Raw genomic sequence first — 19444 nt, forward strand, 5'->3', positions numbered from 1 at the left:
TTCCACCATATATTATAGTTATCACTTTTTATCTGCTTAAAAAAATCGCCACTCTTTATTTTGTGTCACCATACTTACTTGTGTAACTACTCATGTAACTCATGTAGTCTTTAAATAGGGAAAACATGGAAGTGTTTGTTGGCTTCTAAATTCATCCCTGTTTGGATCCTAAGGAATGAATGGTGCTAAGCTAAATGCTAGCATAGTGGCGCCGCACACTACAGCGATTAAGTGCACGCACTGAGACGGGAGAGGTACATATCAACTCGTCTAAGTTGTTCTGAGGGAAGAACATAATGGAATATGGAAAGACGGTGGCGTTTTCCTTTAAAGTAAAAATCTTTTGAATCATTATACGTCTCATTATACGTCTTATACGTCTTATTACATTATATGTCTTTACTGTCACGTTTGAAAAATTTTATGCACCCTTGCTGAATAAAGTATTCATTTATTTAAAAAAAAAAGCAGAAATGTATTTTTTCTTATTACAGTATTTGTTTCATATTATCTTTATTAAAATCAATTTCAAGTTGAATCTCCTGTGTCGAGCACTATACACAACCGCTCCAACTCACTCACTTACATGGGTCAATTTTAGATGAGATGCTCCCTTAGAAGGAAGTAGGTGGAGCACTGGCAAAAAGTTCATTTAAATCAACATAATTAAATGTGAGTGCAGTCCTGCATAGTCATCAATAGGGAGCATGATGTCATGGCGTTGGGGTCAAGCTGTTAGAAACTGGTGCACTCGGTGCAAATCAACCACCTGCCATCATGTGCCCCAGTGGTCACCACAGCTGGCAGAGTCACACACCCTCCTCGCCCTCCTTACCCCCTACGACCTGCCGTGCTCATTTTACTACTGCCCTGCCACAGCAGAGCACACAGGCTGCCTCTTACATCCTACAGCATTCAACATCAGTCGCCGCATACGCACATACATAATGGAAAAAGTCAAGGAATTTCATGGATCACATGCTAGCGAAAATGTTTGTTTCCTCTCAAAACTATTACACAAGTTGAGGCATGTTGAAATCAAATTTATAGTCTCAGGGCACAGACGGCTCAGCTTTTTACTGAAAAAATTCAGCTTTGAGTGCATGTAAATGCTTACCCATAAACACACCAGCATCCTCTGAGGGGTTAATTTCAGGAACTTAGTCTGAAAGGACAACCGGATTTATCAGCCTTGATCTTTTTTATATGAGAACTACAATACAGCCAGGCAAAATAAAATAAAAAGCCTTTTTGCAGAGAAAAGTCATGGGAAAAAGTACATCAGTATTTGTTTGTGCAAGGCCTGAATTTAACTAATGGAGCATAAAAAGACCTTAATGGAGTCAACTTCATCTACATCTCCAATGCATCTGAGAGATGCCAATCCCATGGCATACTGTATGCATACTGAAAACATGGGCTAAATGTTCAATCAATATGCCCACATTGTTGTGCAGCCTGTGCATAAGATGGCAAAACAAATGCAGCACATCTATAGAAAACATTCATTAACATGCAAGTTAATTCAAGTCATACACAAATCATTATGTTAATTCATGGGAAAATAAATATATTGATTGAGACACATAGACATGAATTTAAGGTGTAAATAAAAATTGCTATTAATTTTACAGTCATTGACATTTTCTTGAAAATGATATAAAAGGTTTTTCTACAAATATTTTTCCTTTTATAATGGACATCATTTTTCACCGAGGCACAAGTTAAGTTGAGAAGCTCGAGAGCACTCGTTTCAATAACACAGCAGCATCATCTGTGCAAATCATAAGCAAATCCACTTCCACTCATGATGACATTCACGGCACGGCGTGAGTTTGCATAGAAGGAGTGAAGAAATGCAAATGACCTCATCATTTCACCCGATTCTGATGACAGATTGGCTATGGAGTCCTGCGGTCATATATTAAAAAGTAAAGTCTAGAAGACAACGATCCAGCAGTGAGAGAAAATGCTGAGTGTGTGAAAAAATTATTCCACTCTATACGAAGCCATTTGGCAGGAGATTGAGCCCATATTCACAGCCTTTCTTTTCAAATAAGAGTTTGAGAGCTCGGGCTAATAGGTGGTCCTGCATTTTAATGATTCCAGCGATTAAAGTGGCTTTCTGCGCAACTTCACTTTCGAATGTCATCGTGCCAATCTCTGCATAGTGGCGGTGCGACTCATTTCAACAGGTGTTTCCTGCTTTGGTTTGACTGAACTTTTGCTCTTGTGTCCCCCTGAGAAACTTCAACTGATAACAACTGTGTTATTGTGAAACCAAAATCTGGTTCCCATGCTGTTCTTCACATGTGTCTCTAATCACATTTCAGGTGACCTACTTATCAGCGATGCTGCACAAAATGGTTTGTTTCATGAGCTCCAATTCAGAATAAAAAAACACCACACGGAAGAGTCAGAAATATTTGCTTAATATTCAACATAATGTTCTGCAGGTGAGGAAGTGATTTGAGATAAATGTGGACGATCAGAACGAGAGGGTTTTGTTCTGTGTGATCAATAATACTGTGGGTGAGCTTGCTTTATGAAGGAACAAAACACACAATTCAGTTCCCTGTTCTCTTTCTTGGACGACATGCATCTATCCAACCAGAGTGAAAGATTATACCATAGTTCAAATTTTCTGCCAAAACATCTGTTTAACCAGGAATTTTCATTATGTTCCTTTAGCTCAACTGGTAGACCACAGCACTAGCACTGCCAAGGTCATGAGAATGATTCCTAGGAAACACAAAGGCTGATAAAATACTTAGATATTCTTTAAATAAAAGCACTTACCAACTGCATGTCTATTTTTTTAATGTACCATACAATATTGTATTGTTCTACTTCACATTGTGCCTAAGTAAAATGTGGTAAAATGACTGAAACTCATGTCCTCTAATGAATTCTTGTATCTTCACTGCTTTTATACAATGTAAGTAAGAGTACTGTTGCTGTTCCCGTGGCTCAGTTGAAGAACATTGTGTTAGCAGTAGGGCTGTCACTTTTGTGATCGATTTTCCATGTCTAAAAAAAAAAGAAGTTTCCTTTTTCAACATCAAATAATGGACGAACGTAAAGAGAGCGCTGGAAACGCACAAGTCAGCAATATTTCTTATTTATTGGCCTGAAGTTTCGTGCAGAATAACAAACAGCAACAGGAGTGCAACATTCTCGAAAAAATATATATGCAGAGGGGATGGCTGCCATAACAAAAAAAAAACATCACTGCAGGCTTCAACCCGGCTGCATTTATGATTTAGGCAATTCAATAATCTCCAAGATTATTTTAAATAATGATTCGATCCATTTCAAACAACTGTTCAAAAAAATGAAACTTTAAATGGACTAGAGAACAGGACATGTGTGTTTTTTTATTCAACGTAACCGACACTTAGGCTAGGCGGCACGAGGCAGGTATAATGAAATGCACAAAAAGGCTAGGGCCATTACAAATTTATTGGACAGGAAAACAAGTCGATCAACATTTTCGGGGTCCAGAGCAGAGCGTTTTTTATTCACTATATGTCCAGATGTTGAGAAGACGCGCTCCGACCGCACTGATGTCCCAGGGACACTCAGGTACAGCTGCCCTAGGTGGGGGTATTACTGCCAATTTTCCATCACAAAAGCCGGTCGCTGTCAGCTTGCAATGGTCCTTTTCATAACTCAGAATCTCCTGTAACTAGATGCACGAATGAGGCTAATTCGTGTCTACCGCGCCGCGAGATTTCCAGACGCGCGTAAATGCGTTTTTACATTTGACTTAACATTGAAATCATTCGCGCCAGATGCTCTATTCGCGTTTGGTGTGAATGCAGCATAAGAGGTCGCGTTCGCATCACTGGGTCTTATAGGCGCGTAAAATTTGTTAAATGTAAATTTTTTAATTTTAAATTAATAGTGTATTTTAGGGCTGCAACTAACGATTATTTTGATAATCGATTAATCTGTCGATTATTTTTACGATTAATCGATTAATCGGTTTATGTACTTATATTTTAGTTTTTTCCATTTCCCCCCCCCCCCCCAAGTAAATTATTAATAAATGGTCTTTATTCTTCAGCATAGATTTTTAAGAGATTTTAACCATTTTGCACTGTCATATCCTAATCAAAAATATACCTGGAGTTGTTTTATTGTGTTAGTAATCCTTTGTCGAACTCTTCTGCAATCAGAACACTGACCCATACTCTAGCAAATTTCACAAGGAGATTTAAAATAATGTTTTCACCATGGCAGTCTTTGGAGCTCCTAAAGTAGTTTAACATCCCGAACGAAGCTTATTAAGGAATCTTTCAGAACATATTTTCACGAAGAATAAGGATAAAACAGAATAAAATTGCAGTGCATTGTATTTTATTATTTACTGGGAAACAGCTTTATAGCTTTTGCTGTGAAATTGTAAACAATCCTTCGAATAAAGTGCCAGTGGCATGAAACCTGAATGGAACTCACAATTTAAAGTAAAATCCATCAGAAGGTTGTCCAGAAAAAAAAAATTGGACAGTCACACACATAAAACCTGCTGTGTGAAAAAGAGCAGTGAATACTTAGAAAAAAAGTGCATTTCAAATATCTTTAAACATTTACCTCTCTCATTCAGTCATAATTAGGCTGCACGACTGAATTTTGAACTGGAAAACTACAAACTGATCACAGAACATGTTTGTAAAGCTTTAAATGTTAACTGTTAAAAAGCAATGTTATCAGCTTTTACGACTAAACATTTGCAAACAACATTGTACTGGAGAATCTGCACAAATAAAAGTCTTAGGGGCCGTTCACATATCGTGCCTAAAAACGCGTGGAGAACGCTAGGCGCACCGCTTTCTCCTTCTTTCCGAAGCGCCCCTGAGGCGTCTGCCTTTGATAAGCAACCATGACGTGCTCTCTCCTTGAAGACGCGGAAATTTCAGCAAAGGATAAATGGATTTGCAGCTCAAAAAATCGCTTGCAGTAGCTCTGCTACTAAATTTATTTCAAAATGGAAATCCATATACAACTATGATCAGCTGTTCCTTTCATCTTGACTGAGCTTTTAACGTTGTTACGGGAAAGGATGAAGCTGATTGGTTAGTTCTTGTCACATGACCCGCGATGCGCTTGCAGCATTCTGAAAAGTTGAGATGTTTTTAACTCGATGCGATGCGGTGTTGGAAATAACGAACTTGAGCGCGCAAAAGACGCGATATGTGAACGTCCCCTTAAACAGTTCAGTAGTGCAGAGTTTACAGGTTACTCTTCTTTTTTGAAGGCTCAAAGTAAAGTACTCCCAGTCTCCCACATCCCGCTAAATGCTGCAGAGACGCTGTTCGGGAAGCACGTGACATAAAACGAGGCCAGCTATTGGCTATTCGCTACTTCTCCTGCTGTACTGGCTGAGTAAAACCTCCGGTGGCTCATTACTGCCACACTTTGGTCACCGCAGATTTGAAATATGCACGAAATGAGCCGCTTACGTCCAATAAAAGTTATTTAGCAACGAATCGATGACTAAATTAGTTGACAACTATTTTAATAATCGATTTTTATCGATTAAATCGATTCGTTGTTTCAGCTCTAGTGTATTTGGTTAAAATCGATTCCCTATTTTCCTTTTCTAAACTTTTTTTGGTTGGTCCGATCAATTGTGCAATCGATTTTCAAACTAAAAGTGACAGCCCTAGTTAGCAGTGCAAAAGGTCATGGGTTCAACTCCCAGAGAACACACATGGTAAAATGTAAAAAAAAAAAAAAGTAAGTGTATAGCCTAAATGTAGTGTAAGTTGCTTGCATAAATGTAAGTAACGATAACAAAAGAACACCTGTGTTTAAAAAAAGATCAATTCATTAACAATATTAATAGGACTTTTAAACTGCAGGTTGTTTACATTAACCAAGCAATGAAGCAACTTACAGTAGCACCTTAACATATTTTTAAACTGCAAATTAATCATTACAAATCTGTAATTAAAAATGTATTTAAATATCTAAAACAGATTCTTTGAAGTTATAGATAAAACAAAGATTATGAGTATGTTTTACTGGAAAACACTATTTCAGTCTTTCTAATTCAAAATTCACATTTAATTGATTGCATTCCTTTGTAATTATTTTAGAAATTTACTAGCAATTTCTAAGCTGAAATTATTTCAAAGTAAATTGTACTCTTTCAGTATACATGACATAAAATTTTAAACATAAATTATTTATTTTAGTATTTTAGTTTAACAAATGCTTTGAAAGACATTCGGAAGTACATTAACATATTTCAATAAAAGAATACAATATAAAAGAAAAGTAACACTTTAGTTTGGAGACCAATAATTAGGAGTTTGTTGGGGCAAAAGTCATAGTTAATTGTTAATTAATAGGAAGAACTGGACCTTAAGATAAAGTGTGACCAAAATAAATTTTAAAATCACATATATAAATATGTAAGATGTCACAAACACTCTAAAGTTCAGCTATTTGCATTTTATATAAATTGAAACTATTTTAATCAAACTGCAATCAACATGCAAATAAGTGTCAGAACAAAATAAATAAATTCACAAAGTATATTATTCCACAATAAGTACAATTTTTAAAATGATGCTAGAGTTTACTTCTTCACAAGGGGTAAAATATAATTTAACAAAATATAGTATACAAGTATATAACATTAAGTTTGAGGCAACAAGTCAAATCAAAATGTATTTTAAACACTTTCTGCTATTCTGAATTACTAGAAGTGTCGTGTGATTTGACTTTCAAAGCAAAAATGAAATTGCATTTTGGTTCCCACACAAAAATGTCTAGGGCTGTTGAAAGGTCACCGCTGGCCATATGAGTTAGAAAAGCCTATTATCTAGCATGAGTCAAGTCCATCTTGTGTCTATATTACACAATAGCTGAAAGCGTGCCAGCTGATATTATCTTATTAGCTTACATATGGGAGTCATTATAAACAGGAGTACTGTTATTGTTCGAAGACTTTTATTGTTGCGGTAGGTTGCAAGCCTGCCAAATATCACAACAGGTGACTGCACTCTTTAAAATGGGCTCTAATGTCAGCTAAAATAACTGGAAATCAAAAAAGTGCTGCCTAAACCTGTTAGGGATCGACAGTCAGACAGGCTGAGCAACTGTTATCATCTGATAAATTATTCACCACAAACATGTCTGTTGTACCTGATGAACATGAGTTGCTCGACAGCCTGGATCCCTTTGAATGTTGAAGACATGACACAGAAACTGACACATTTTATATGTGTAAATCTCCCAGTCTTATCATATCAACAGAGCAGTTTTACTCAATGGGCTTTTTCAGGAATTCTTAAAAAATATGTGAATCTCTGAAATACATGCTTCTCGCTTAGATATGCTTTGTCAGTTAGAGCGATCTGCTTAGCTTATCGATGTACTGTAGCAGCAATTAATCCATTTTTTTTTTGTGACAAAAATTTGCTAGCATTCATTTTCAACTCCTTTATCAACGCCTTTTAAATGCAACCTAGTGTTACAATATTGAACACAATTTTTGTTATGTGGTGTCTATTTGCTTAGCAATATTGTCTATTTATTCATTTTTTTATTTAATAGTTCCATGCTTGCTAGTTTCTATATAGACCGTAAATCTATATATTAGTTTGGATTTTTACACCGTTATTAAATTGTTTTGCTAATAGATGGCGACAAGTGACTCTATGAGTTAATTATTATGAGTGAGTCATTCATTCAGCCAATTCGTTCAAAAAGACAGATTCATTCAGGAACAAAATCTCCTTTTCTTTATCAACGAGTCATTGAATCATTTCCTCAAAAACACAGAATCATTTGTAACCACTAACAGTTATGCTGTTAACGTCATATAAACTAATTAGACCTATTATGACGTTACTGATATGACAAACTCAGATTGCTTTCAGAGCTCTTTGAGTGTTAGGAGTCAATGCTCTCATTGAGTTAAATTGTGAATAATATTATCCAAAGTAATCAGGCAGTAACTGCCATGTTATCAAGCGCAGAAGAACATCATGAAATTACCCAAAAAAATGTTTTGAATAAAACTGGTATCATGTATTGATTCTACAAATTGGTAGAAAATTTTCTTTTTTGTAGCATATATCCTCTTGGGGAATGAACTTTACCATTTTGAGCAATGAATCTTAGTAACGTTTAGTATAATAAATCAATATCAATCAAGCAAGAATGTGTTAAAGTCATATATCTGCACAACAAGTCTACAGCAAATATGTAAAAAAATAGATGTTTCAAAGAACTTTTTTTTTTTTTTTACATTTCCAGAATCATTAAATACTTTTAAATTTACTTTGTGGCAGTCTGTCATCTGTTTTCATTTCCAATGTTGTCCCAATGTCTTAGCTTTAGGTCAGCAGCTTTACATTCTTGCTGACTCCATCAGGAATATATTTCTTCAATTTTACTCATTCTTCAAATGTATAAATTCCAATTCATTTTCTGTTCCATTACATCTGAACCCTGGCAATCCATTTTTACTCTTGATGAGATTTAAAAAGCATCTCAATCTTGGGCAGATCCCAAATGAGCTCATATTTAAAATTATGAACATGAAGAATGAACATTTTGTAGTTCTGTGCAACTTTCTGCTTAAACTATGATTCTATGTAAAAAGGTTTTGTGAATTATAGAGATGTACGAAATGACAAATTTCCTAGACAAGTCAGGGGGTTGCCTGAAGAACTAGTTAGCTAATTAGTCTTAAGGAAAACGCTACTTAAGCTGATTTTGGATTTGAGACAAAGCTAGACTGAGTGCAGCGGAAAGGAACAGAATGCAAGAGGTCTGGAGATGCACATTTAAAAAACACAACACAGCTAAATTTACTATATATTAGCCAAGGACCACAAAAATGGTCTCCATCTTTTTTCTCTGGATACAAACCTGTGGATACAAAATCGTGCTAAAAGGTTAATACTCTATTAAAGTTGAAATTAACCTACCACATACAATACACTCTACCCTATGTAGAGTGGCATTTGCCATTTTATTGGTGTTTTATTGCCACATGTTCATTCCTCCTGGAAACTGCAGTGAAAAGTATGTAAAGGTACGTTCAGGTGCAATCTTTCCAATGAGCCAGTTGTCATATTGACTAGACTGCTGTTGAATGTAGTTTGCCATTGTGACCAATCCTTAATGATTGTTATGACAGAACACTTATAAAACAATGGAAATTAAATAAGGTATTGATGCACTTTGTAAATTTAAAACCCTGCTGATTACAGATAGCTCATGATCGCTTTGACATACACTAGCAGCCTGTTCTAATAACACAATGACACACATCTTCTTAATTGTGATGAGATGTGTTTTTGTCAAGTACCAATAGATGTCTAGTGAGACTTTTTCAGTATGACTTTGTGTTTATAATAAAACAAGATTATCTTTCAACAGAAGTCCACATTTAACTACCAAATCCATAAAAATAAAGTCTGTATTGTGATTAGGGTTGCAAAAAGGTGGAAAGTTTCCAGTAAATTTCAGAAATATTCCAGATATTTTGAAAACTTTCAAGAATTTTTAGGGATTTTTGGAAAGTTCCCGGAAATGTTCCACCCCTTTGCAACCCTAATTTGATATGCCATTCATTGCATGCATTCATTCATTGTTTGCTGAATCTTTTTTTCACGAAGAGTCTGTAAATCTTTTTTTGAGATGTGATTTGAAGTGCCAAATCTGGTCATTAAAATGTATTCACTTTGCAATTAGCTGAAAACACAATCAAAGTTTGAGCAATACAATCAAGGAAACAAAATAACGGCTAATTTTCTCAATGTTACTTGTAGAAAAACAACTCTTAATTTCATTAACCTTCATGAAAACAAGTCTTGATGATCAATCTTTCTTTAAAGCAGTACATGAAAATTAACTAAAAAAAAAAAAAAAATTTGTGTTAAGCAGAGCTGACACAATTTGTCATGCCAGGAGTTATCATTTTAATTTAGAAGATAGGAGGCAATTCCTCAACTTTGACATGAAATACTATGCGGTATCCTTCACCTGGACGAGCTGGCAGCACTGCACAGCTGTGAAATGAATGTCCGCTCTTGCATTACATGCATTCACAATGATTTGTGTACAAATCAATAATCAAAATGATGGCAGCAGGTCTCAACCCCCAGTTGCCCCCCAGTAGCTCATATTTCTATTTGTCCTACCAATATTTTTCACTTGCCCCTCCACAAAAACATTCTTTCTTTATTTCATTTGTCTTTACAATATATATATGTGTGTGTGTGTGTGTGTGTGTGTGTGTGTGTGTGTGTGTGTGTGTGTGTGTGTGTGTGTGTGTGTTGTCTGTATACCTTAAATGTAATGCCATAACAGTGACAATTCTGAATTAATCATTTGTTGCCATAGTGTGAAAAATGTTACTGATTTGTATCACTCTGACACTATAACGTAATTTTGAAATATTTACAACAATGTTCAATTATTAACACACCTAAGTTTCCAAGTCACATTACAGTATATTAACTTTTTTTATCTAAAGTGAAGCATATTCTTCAGATGCAGAAGGACACTGCAGAAAATGAAAAATTTAGCAGGAGCTGATAGCACAGATGGCGAGGCAATGAAATTTAAAAGTTTACAGCCATAAATGAGTCGGATGGATGTGTCTGCTGGCACATCTAGCAGATGATATACAGGGGCACCAACACTTTCTTGTGGACGAAACTACGTTTACGTGCACAATGCTCTGGCACAAACATCATTAGCCCAGAGACCTTTCTAGAAGCAAGGCAGGGGATTGTGCACCTGCTACAGCTTGACAAACTCCCTCTCTGCCCGGGTGTTTGGTTTTAAGGGCACTGTGGTCCTCTGCCAGACCCAAGCAGCCAGAAAATTCAACTGCCAGCAGAAGTTTATGATTTGAGACAAATATAAACCTGCAAAAAGCCAGATTTGCCCAGATTTTTCTGCATCAATATGAGAGCCAAGAGCATTTTTAGAGTATAAATGGCAACTTTTTCTTTTGCACACAAACCGTGACCATTTTCTTAACGTTCCCACTTTTGGCTTATCTAAAAATAAAAATAACAGCGGCTCTGAGAGCTTAAAAACCTAATCTTAACACTCAGATTTATATTGCCACGTTGAATAAAGCAAAAAGGTTAACATATCAACCTCATTCCAATATGCTAGCTCCGATAATGCTGTTGGCTTCTCAAATCAAATCAATAATATCTAGCCCATTCCCAGAACAGTGCTGGGAGCACTCCAAACATCAAAAGACCTTGACACAGGACTTGGGAACTGGCTGACATGGCATGCACCTCAACAACTTCGCTGAACCTTTAGAAAAATTAAATAAAGTTGGAAGCATGCAATAAAATACTGCAACTGTGAGTTACGGTAACTGTACGCCTCCACACACACAAAAAAAGATTGTCTGCTTTACCATTTCTCGGCTGATATGAGGTCAATGCATCCTCTTAAGAGCTTATTCAAGGACTGTTTCCATATGTTTAAAGTTAATTAGTAACCACAGTGGCATATATAAAGTAGACTTTGGAGCATAGCTCAGACAGTATTCATTATACATACAAATAACAGATTGGTCATTTCATTTATTTTTCCAATGGTGCATTAAGAAATTAAATATCTACTCTAAAGATCACTCAATATGATAAGAATATACCTTAAAGGAATAATTCACCCACCCTCAGGCCATCCATGTAGATGAGTTTGTTTGTTCACCTGAACAGATTTTGAGAAATTCAGCATTTCATAACCTGCTCACCAATGGATCCTCTGCAGTGAATGGGTGCCATAAGAATGACAGTCCAAACAGTTACTTAAAAACATCACAATAATCCACACAACTCCAGTCCATCAATTAATGTCTTGTGAAACAAAAAGCTTTGTGTTTGTATCATTAAGATGTTTTTAACATCAAACTGTTGCTCCCAGCTAAAACCCTTTATTCATTCTCCAGTGAAAAATTGTATGACTGAAAGGTAAACGTTGTCTTGTCTGAAAAGCAAACTGCCTTAATGATTTGTGTGGATTACTTGTGGATTACTTGCGGATTACGGTGATGTGTTTGTGGGGTTGAGGCCTAATGGATAGAGAGTTGGATTTATAATCCGAAGGTGGCAGGTTTGAGTCTTGGTACCGACAGGGATTGTAGGTCCCTCAATAACACGACTGAGGTGAGGCCCTTGAGCAAGGCACTGAACCCATCAACTGCTGCCTGGGTGCCGCAGTATTGGCTCCCCACTGCTCAGGTGTGTGTTCATGGTGTGTGTTTGTTCACTTCTCACTGCTGTGTGTGCACTTGGATGGGTTAAATGCAGAGCAAAAATTCCCAGTATGGGACACCACACGTTATGTCCTTTCCTTTCCTTTTTATCAGATGTTTTGACTCCCATTCTGATGGCACCCATTCACTGCAAAGGATCCATTGATGAGCAAGTGATGTAAAGCTAAATTTCTCAAAATCTGTTCAATTGAACAAACAAACTCATCTACATCTTGGACAGCCTGAGAGGGGGGGGGGGGGCTTAATTATGTGAATTAAGCCTTTAAGTGGACACTTTTTCTCTTTCTATAGTGTTAGGGCTTTATCTTTAGTGAGTGTTTATCATGAAAGGCAAAAAATATCACACTTGAATATTTCAGACTGGCAAAGTACTTGTGTTATGGATGGTAGCTAATTCTGCTTCTTGTTGTAGAGAGAAGTCACCGTTTTTTCTTTTTTATATAAAAACAAAACACTGTCCATACCAAAAAGTAGGTTTCAGGCTTCACATATTTCTATCATTACTTTTTATATTTATAGCTCAATCTAGCTGGTTAAAACACCTTTAAATCCCTTACTGAACATCAGTTGTTGTTTTTTCCCCACAAAGACAACTGCTGCCACTAATTTTATGGTGCCTTCAGGAATGCAAATGGCACAAGTGACAAAAATACATGTATTGTGGGTGGAAAGAGCTTAAAGCAGAATGAGGTTGTATTCAAAAGAGTTTTAGTGTCTTTTTTTTAGATCATTTATCCTTTTGATTACAAAGAGAAAATGACTCTAATCTGTGGCGTGTTAAGGAATTAAAAATGTTATTTTTAATAAGGCATGCTGTTTTGGTTATTTTTCAATAAAAATAAACTGACAGAAGAATAAAAGAGCCTGACATTATTAGTCACACATGGTTGATCACTTCTATTATACCCCCCAACGTCTAAAATAACTAATTTCATAAAAATAAACTGCACCAGTTCTGTCAAAACCAGCTGCATCATCAGGTTCATAACAACACAATACATAAAGCAAACATACATCAAGAGTTCTTTTAACAGCAATAACCAGTCACTTTTTTTTCTCAGCAAGCCAACTGTTACTGTCATCCCCAAGTGGCCCACTATGCATATGCAGGCATCATATTTTCCCTGTATGAGAAACATTACAGAAGGAATCACAGCCAAAGGATGCATATGCCATCTGTGACCATGCATGCAGTCTGACCTAATGACTCCTCTATTGTTCAGGTCCAGCGATCTCAGCTCAACTGTCTGTTGCACAGGCAGACAGATATTTGACTTTCCATTATCATTGAAATCAAGCTCGGCAGTCTTATGACATCAGTGTCAAACACACTGATCATGCACTATTCATAATCTCCAATATGAAACCATTAAGTTGAGCTATAGAATTTTAGTGATTTTTCAAGTAGGGAACTTTTTTGTCCACTTGGTTTTAGTTTTTCTCAAAAGTTAAAAAAAAAAAAAAAAAAAAAACAGATTAAAAGAAATTTAAACTTTTGTACTGAGCCAATGCTAATTTCTGAGACAGATAAGCCAAAATGTTCTCCACTGTTTTTTCAAACTTTCCTCCTAAAATAGCTGTAAAATTTTCAACCATGTGAATAAACTTTTAAAATACATATAACATTTTTAGTGAATCTGATATTGATGTAACGTACACGGTTAGTATTTTCAAACCTGCTGCTGCTAAACATTTTTGAAGAACAAACTGTTTCCATAAAATGACTGCTAGCTAGATAACTCGCATTAGCATGTTCAAGTCTTATTCAACTTTCTCTATTAAAAAAAAACTGTAAAAAAAAAAAAAAAAAACTCACACATAACATCAAAACTGCACCCCATACAATACTTACACCAAAATGTAAAATTGATATCTGATCAAGGCCATGCTCAGCTATTTATTCGAGGGAAGCAGCCTAAGTTACACGTTTAACTTATTGCATGCAGTGAAAAGCGCCTGTAACTGAAGAATCACCCATGTATCAGAACAATGAAGTGTTTTATATGAAGCTGCTGTGTCATATTCAAAGCCCATCAAGTGGTAATACGGTTTTCTTACCTTGTGTGACCGCTCTCAACACGTGGACGTGCATGCAGAAAAACGCCCACCAACTCCAAGTGCACAACGCAAACTTTCTCTTTCCATTCCCGCCGACATTCCTCCCGGAGAAGCGGGTCAAAATCTTGGTGGCAGCGCTCTTAGGATCACACATGATGATGGCATTCTCGTCCACACATGCGAGAAGTGCTGTTGGGCCAGTACGGGAAGCGTCGCCTCCCGAGTAAACACTGTCCTCCTCCGCTGCCGTGTTGTGTCTCCCGGCTCGGTGTGCTCGAGGCAGACCTGTGAACTGTCTCTCTGTGGGATCAGATCCACCGGCATCCATTCCTGGTAACGCGCGCGCTCCGTTCCGCGAAGTTGAACTCTTATGAACGAGAACAGTGTTACAACGTGTGCATTACATCCAGTCGAAAGTTCCCGGTGATGTCGGCAAATAATGTGCTCTTCATGAACAGTTAAATGCAGGTACTGCGCGCGATCACTGCACACACGTCATTATGGGTTTATGAATAAACTGAGTCTGCCTGTAATTACATTTATGCATTACACTGATGACACCACATTGATTCACTTTACAGGATCCAGTCAGCCTTTTTTATTTCCTCTCGTAAATGGCATTTAGCCCACTTTAAAAGCACAAGCACTTCGCCTGATATATCCCCAAAAAGTCGCAAGAAAGCCGCGCTTACTTTGCAGATGCAGTGCTGCTCCTTCTGTTATTTCAACATGTTGCAAACCTTAACCAACCAAACTGTCGATCGACTGATGTGCACAAACTAGCGATAAGGATCCATCCAGACGGTTGCATGCACGAAGCCACCTAAACCAACCTAAAAAACTGTATGCGTACTAATGAATAAGACCTCTCTTCAATTCACCGGCAGTGCCCGATGAAACGTCGCAGCGAATATGACTATAAAAGCGAATGAGTAAATCGACATCACCGCTATCCCAGCGTACTTCTGAGCAGCTAAAGCAACAAGCGGCTGTTCGTTGCTCTGGCTCACAGCAAACTGAAGCGAGAGAAATAATGTAGTGTACAGGTCCAACGCACTTACAGCAACTTCCATTGAGAGCTGCAGTCTCTCTCACTCACCTCCGCCCCGCAAAAGACTCATTGGCTGCCGCTGCTGGAGGCAATACTTTATACAGTCCTTCAGAGGGACTCGAGTATTGCAGCAGTGCTGTGTTTGTTTATATATCACGGGTCAGAATTATACGGAGGTCGTATCGGAAAAATGCCTTCGAGGAGATTAAAACAAATAGTTGTGACTGGGGGTCGTTACGAGTATAGGCTACATTTAATTATAAATATTACAAAAGGAACATTTCCGTAGCGTTTTAAAACGACTTTTCGGCAAACTAATAAGCATAGTGCTTCCAGTCAGACGTTTGGTTTTAAAACAATCGCGCGCGTTCCCCTGAAGTAGCTAGTAAACACATCAACGGTCGCTTGAGCTCCCTATCAGTAGGCTAGTGAAAGTTATGTCAAAATATAATTGTTGTCGTTATTTAATTATTACAGATTCTCCACACGTATTTATGAAGAAATTTAAACTAAAAATAACTGGTAGAAGTCGTAGCTATAAAGCTGTCACACTGCATATCAAAAACTAGACTATATAAAACATTCTCTTATTAAAACAAATCAGAAAACAAAATATAACTACAGAGACTGAATAAGCTGTATGTCTAAGCTAGCTAACAGGCTAACAGAATTTAATTATTTTTAAATGTGACTTTGAGTCTAGAAATCACTCTGTAAAGAAGCTAATATGTAATGAGTTTTGATGTATGTTGTTATATAGTCACCTAATCATTTTGCCTTCACAAAATGAAAATGAAAATGTTATATTATGAATACTTGCTCTTAAGTAAAGATCTCATATTAATTATTTATTATTGTTTAAAAGTAGGCTAGCTTCTTATTTTTTGCAGACACATAATATTTTAAGGACTTTATTGTAGTGTCACTTAAGCTTGATAATGCTCATTAAGTTATATGCAACAAAGTAAAATGAAAGGTCATACATGAAATATGGCCATTTTTGGCCTTAAGTATTTAACTCACCTCTCATTCACAGAGTTTTTGTTCTTCTGTCCTCTATCATCAGATCAAATTGTCTCACATACTTCCTGGTTGTTTATGTTAATTAACACAACTCAGGCTATGTAAATATGTGTGAATCGGCTTTCTGTTCTACAGAGATAAATGGCTTGGTTTAGCCTTGATGTCAGAAACAAGAAAATTGACCTGAAAGGGCACAAAGTTGCTTGTCTTTCCGAGTGAATGATTCCATTAAATGACTTGAGCTCTTAGAGTTCATATGTTCCACTTTATAAACAGTAGGAAATTGTAGGGATTTAATCAAACTTCTAGCCCTATAAGTATTAAACTTTGGCGTAACCATGCTTTTGCTCCCTTAAAAAATAAAGGCTCTTTATTAACTTTTAACACCCATGGAACCTTTTCCACAGGACAAAAGGTTCTATATAGTGGGAAATTGTTCTTTAGATTATTAAAATGTTCTTTACACTAAGAAAATGGTTATTTGGAGAGCCCAGAATGGTTCTTCTAATGGCTAAAAAAAACCCAGCACCTTATGGAATTTTTATTTTTAAGAGTATACACACAACTGATAAAAAAAAAGGTAAGGTGAGGTGTTTGGACTACCTATTTTAGATTTTCAAAAGGAAAACTCATATCAACATACTGAAAAACATCTTAGAGAACATGTACAGTGCAGTGTTCGGTGCTTAATATCATAATACTAACATTGTCACAAAACCCTTCAGCTTTAGAAACCCAAACCTTTATCTTGATGCTTTGTAATTAAGACGGTAAATGCCACGTATTATCCACCTGAATGTGTCATTGAGTCTAGACACTACCTGTGGTCTTTAATAGCTCAGGCCAGTCTAATAATTCATTCTGCAACTGATATTTATGAGAGAGAGAGAGAGAGAGAAAGAAAAGGAGAGCCAAATAGCGAAGAAAATGCCTTTGTCATCACAGCAGGAAACAGTCGGTTTCATGAATGCAGATTATGTTCTATTAACGCAATACAAATACCAAACAAGCAGTCCTTTCATCTCTTCAATGTTAACAAATTTGAGCAAGATCGTTCATGTCAATGCATTCTTGTAAGTGGAGCTCTCAGTGTTTACCTGCGTTGTAACTGTCAAAGCAGAGAGGATGTTTGATAAGGCTGTTGATGAGTCACATGATGTCTGGGTTATTTATCACCTCACCACCGTGATACATGTGATTCATAAGCTTGAGAGATTTTTCATAATCAAAGAGGCCCGTGATGGTTTTTTGACAGCCGACACGATTATTGCGTGTTAGTCGCTGCGCCTGACTGAAGGTGCATGTTGTGTTCATGCTCAGCTTTTCATGTTTCTGATAAGAGATGATGCATATGGCGAGCTGCTCGGCATAAATGCCTCTGCATCTGTTTATTTCAGAGCCCTCTCTGCATGACAAACAGCGTTGAGACAAAGCCAGCAACAGCAGGGCCTGTTTATTTCATCCCTTTCAGATCCAGGTTCTGTTTCCTGTCAATAAATATTTAGTGTAAACTGTTTGTCTGAGAAGGGCCCGTCTCATATGTTGAAAATGGGTTACTTCTTTGCTTGTGTGGTCTGGAGATCACTCGAATCCCACGTTTCCTCAAGCCTGTCACAGCCCATCCCCTGCTGGCCACGTTCATGGTTATATCTCAATAAGCAGGGCTTTGACTCGGAGCAAACTGGGCTACCTTTCTTCACTGGCATCCAATAAATCATTTCTTTCTCTTATCTAAGGCAGGACCACAAGGAGCGTGCAATCAGATGAAAAGGAGACGTCAACCCATGCAAGTGTGGCCATGGGGCTTGTTGTCGCCATGCTGGGGGGTCGGAGAGATGAGATAATACATGGCCCGGCATAAGAAGTCATGATCCTCAAGTGAAGTACCTCAGCCCCCTGTCAGATACAGATCAACGCCCCTACTGAATATCTGTGCAAATGTATCTTCTTCTTTTTTCAGGGGTGATAAATGAGTTATCATCATGGCAATAAATGTTCTCCTCTGCTGGAAGAAAGATAGGCTCTCTGGATAGATTCCAGAACATATTTATCTATTTCTGCTTAAAATATGCAAGTGACATTTTTGATTGGTTCTTCAAGTGCCTAAGGGTTTAATGGAGAGTTCAACAAAGATGAAAATTCAGTATTCATTTACTCATCCTCATGTTGTTCCAAACCCATACGACTGACTTTCTTCTGTGGAACCTCAAAAGCAATGGTTTGAAGAAAGTTCATGCTGACTTTTTCCATACAATGAAAGTGAATGCGACCATAAGACAAAATTTAATTTGTCAATATGAGTAATCTGATATATATAGTCTTTTAAAGCATCTTATTTCAAATTAGTAATATTTACAAACTAAATTATGTTTGTTGGTCATTTCTTCCCCTTTTTTTGGTGACCATTCATTCTCATTGTATAAAAAAAGGCAATATTAACTATTTTTTTAAGATAAGTAAATGTAACACAGCTTAGACATTCTTCTTTAGCTTTTTTCATATAGGATGTAAGAGATCAAATGGTTTGGAATGATTTGGGTGAATAAAGTAAGGCGGAATAATTTTATGGAAATGACAGATGCTTAAAAAAAATAATTAATATATATATATATATATATATATATATATATATATATATATACGTGTAATAATATAATGTGTATGTATATATAAGATTGAAAAGTAAGTCACATTAGTAAGTCACATTAGTCATATTGCTTATTGTCATATTGCCACAGTTAAGTTATGTTTGTTTGTTTGCTTTTTGTCCTCTTTGGTCACCATTCAGCATTCACTGTCTTCCAAACTGAAGAGAGTATGGATTTGGAAAAATATGTATATGTTGTTCCAAATCCATATGACTGCATGTTCTGCAGCATAGTCTTTTTATATTTGACACATGAAATAATATCAAACAGGTTTGGAGCGACATGAGGTGGAATAAATGATGACAGATTTGTCATTTTTAGCAAGCTATCCCTTTAAGAGAAAAAATATAACTTTTTTGAGCAAATTATGTGCCTTGCACTGCCTTA

At 36.7% G+C, this 19444-nt stretch overlaps 1 protein-coding gene across 6 annotated transcripts in view; it reads right to left on the bottom strand.

The window, feature by feature from the left end:
* Positions 1-15495, bottom strand: part of sdk1a (sidekick cell adhesion molecule 1a) — a 325596-nt gene extending 310101 nt beyond the window's left edge. For 2 of the 6 annotated variants that reach the window (XM_059558845.1, XM_059558813.1), the window contains exon 1: positions 14336-15491. In XM_059558845.1, the coding sequence (XP_059414828.1) occupies positions 14336-14663 (328 nt within the window). In that variant the 5' untranslated portion in view covers positions 14664-15491. Of the gene's footprint in view, positions 1-14335 lie in introns of all 6 variants that reach the window. The other 4 variants (XM_059558804.1, XM_059558837.1, XM_059558821.1 and 1 more) reach the window with 4 other exon arrangements.
* Positions 15496-19444: the final 3949 nt, after the last annotated feature.

This window comes from Carassius carassius, chromosome 1 (genome assembly GCF_963082965.1).
Source record: "Carassius carassius chromosome 1, fCarCar2.1, whole genome shotgun sequence".
Lineage (NCBI taxonomy): Eukaryota > Metazoa > Chordata > Actinopteri > Cypriniformes > Cyprinidae > Carassius > Carassius carassius.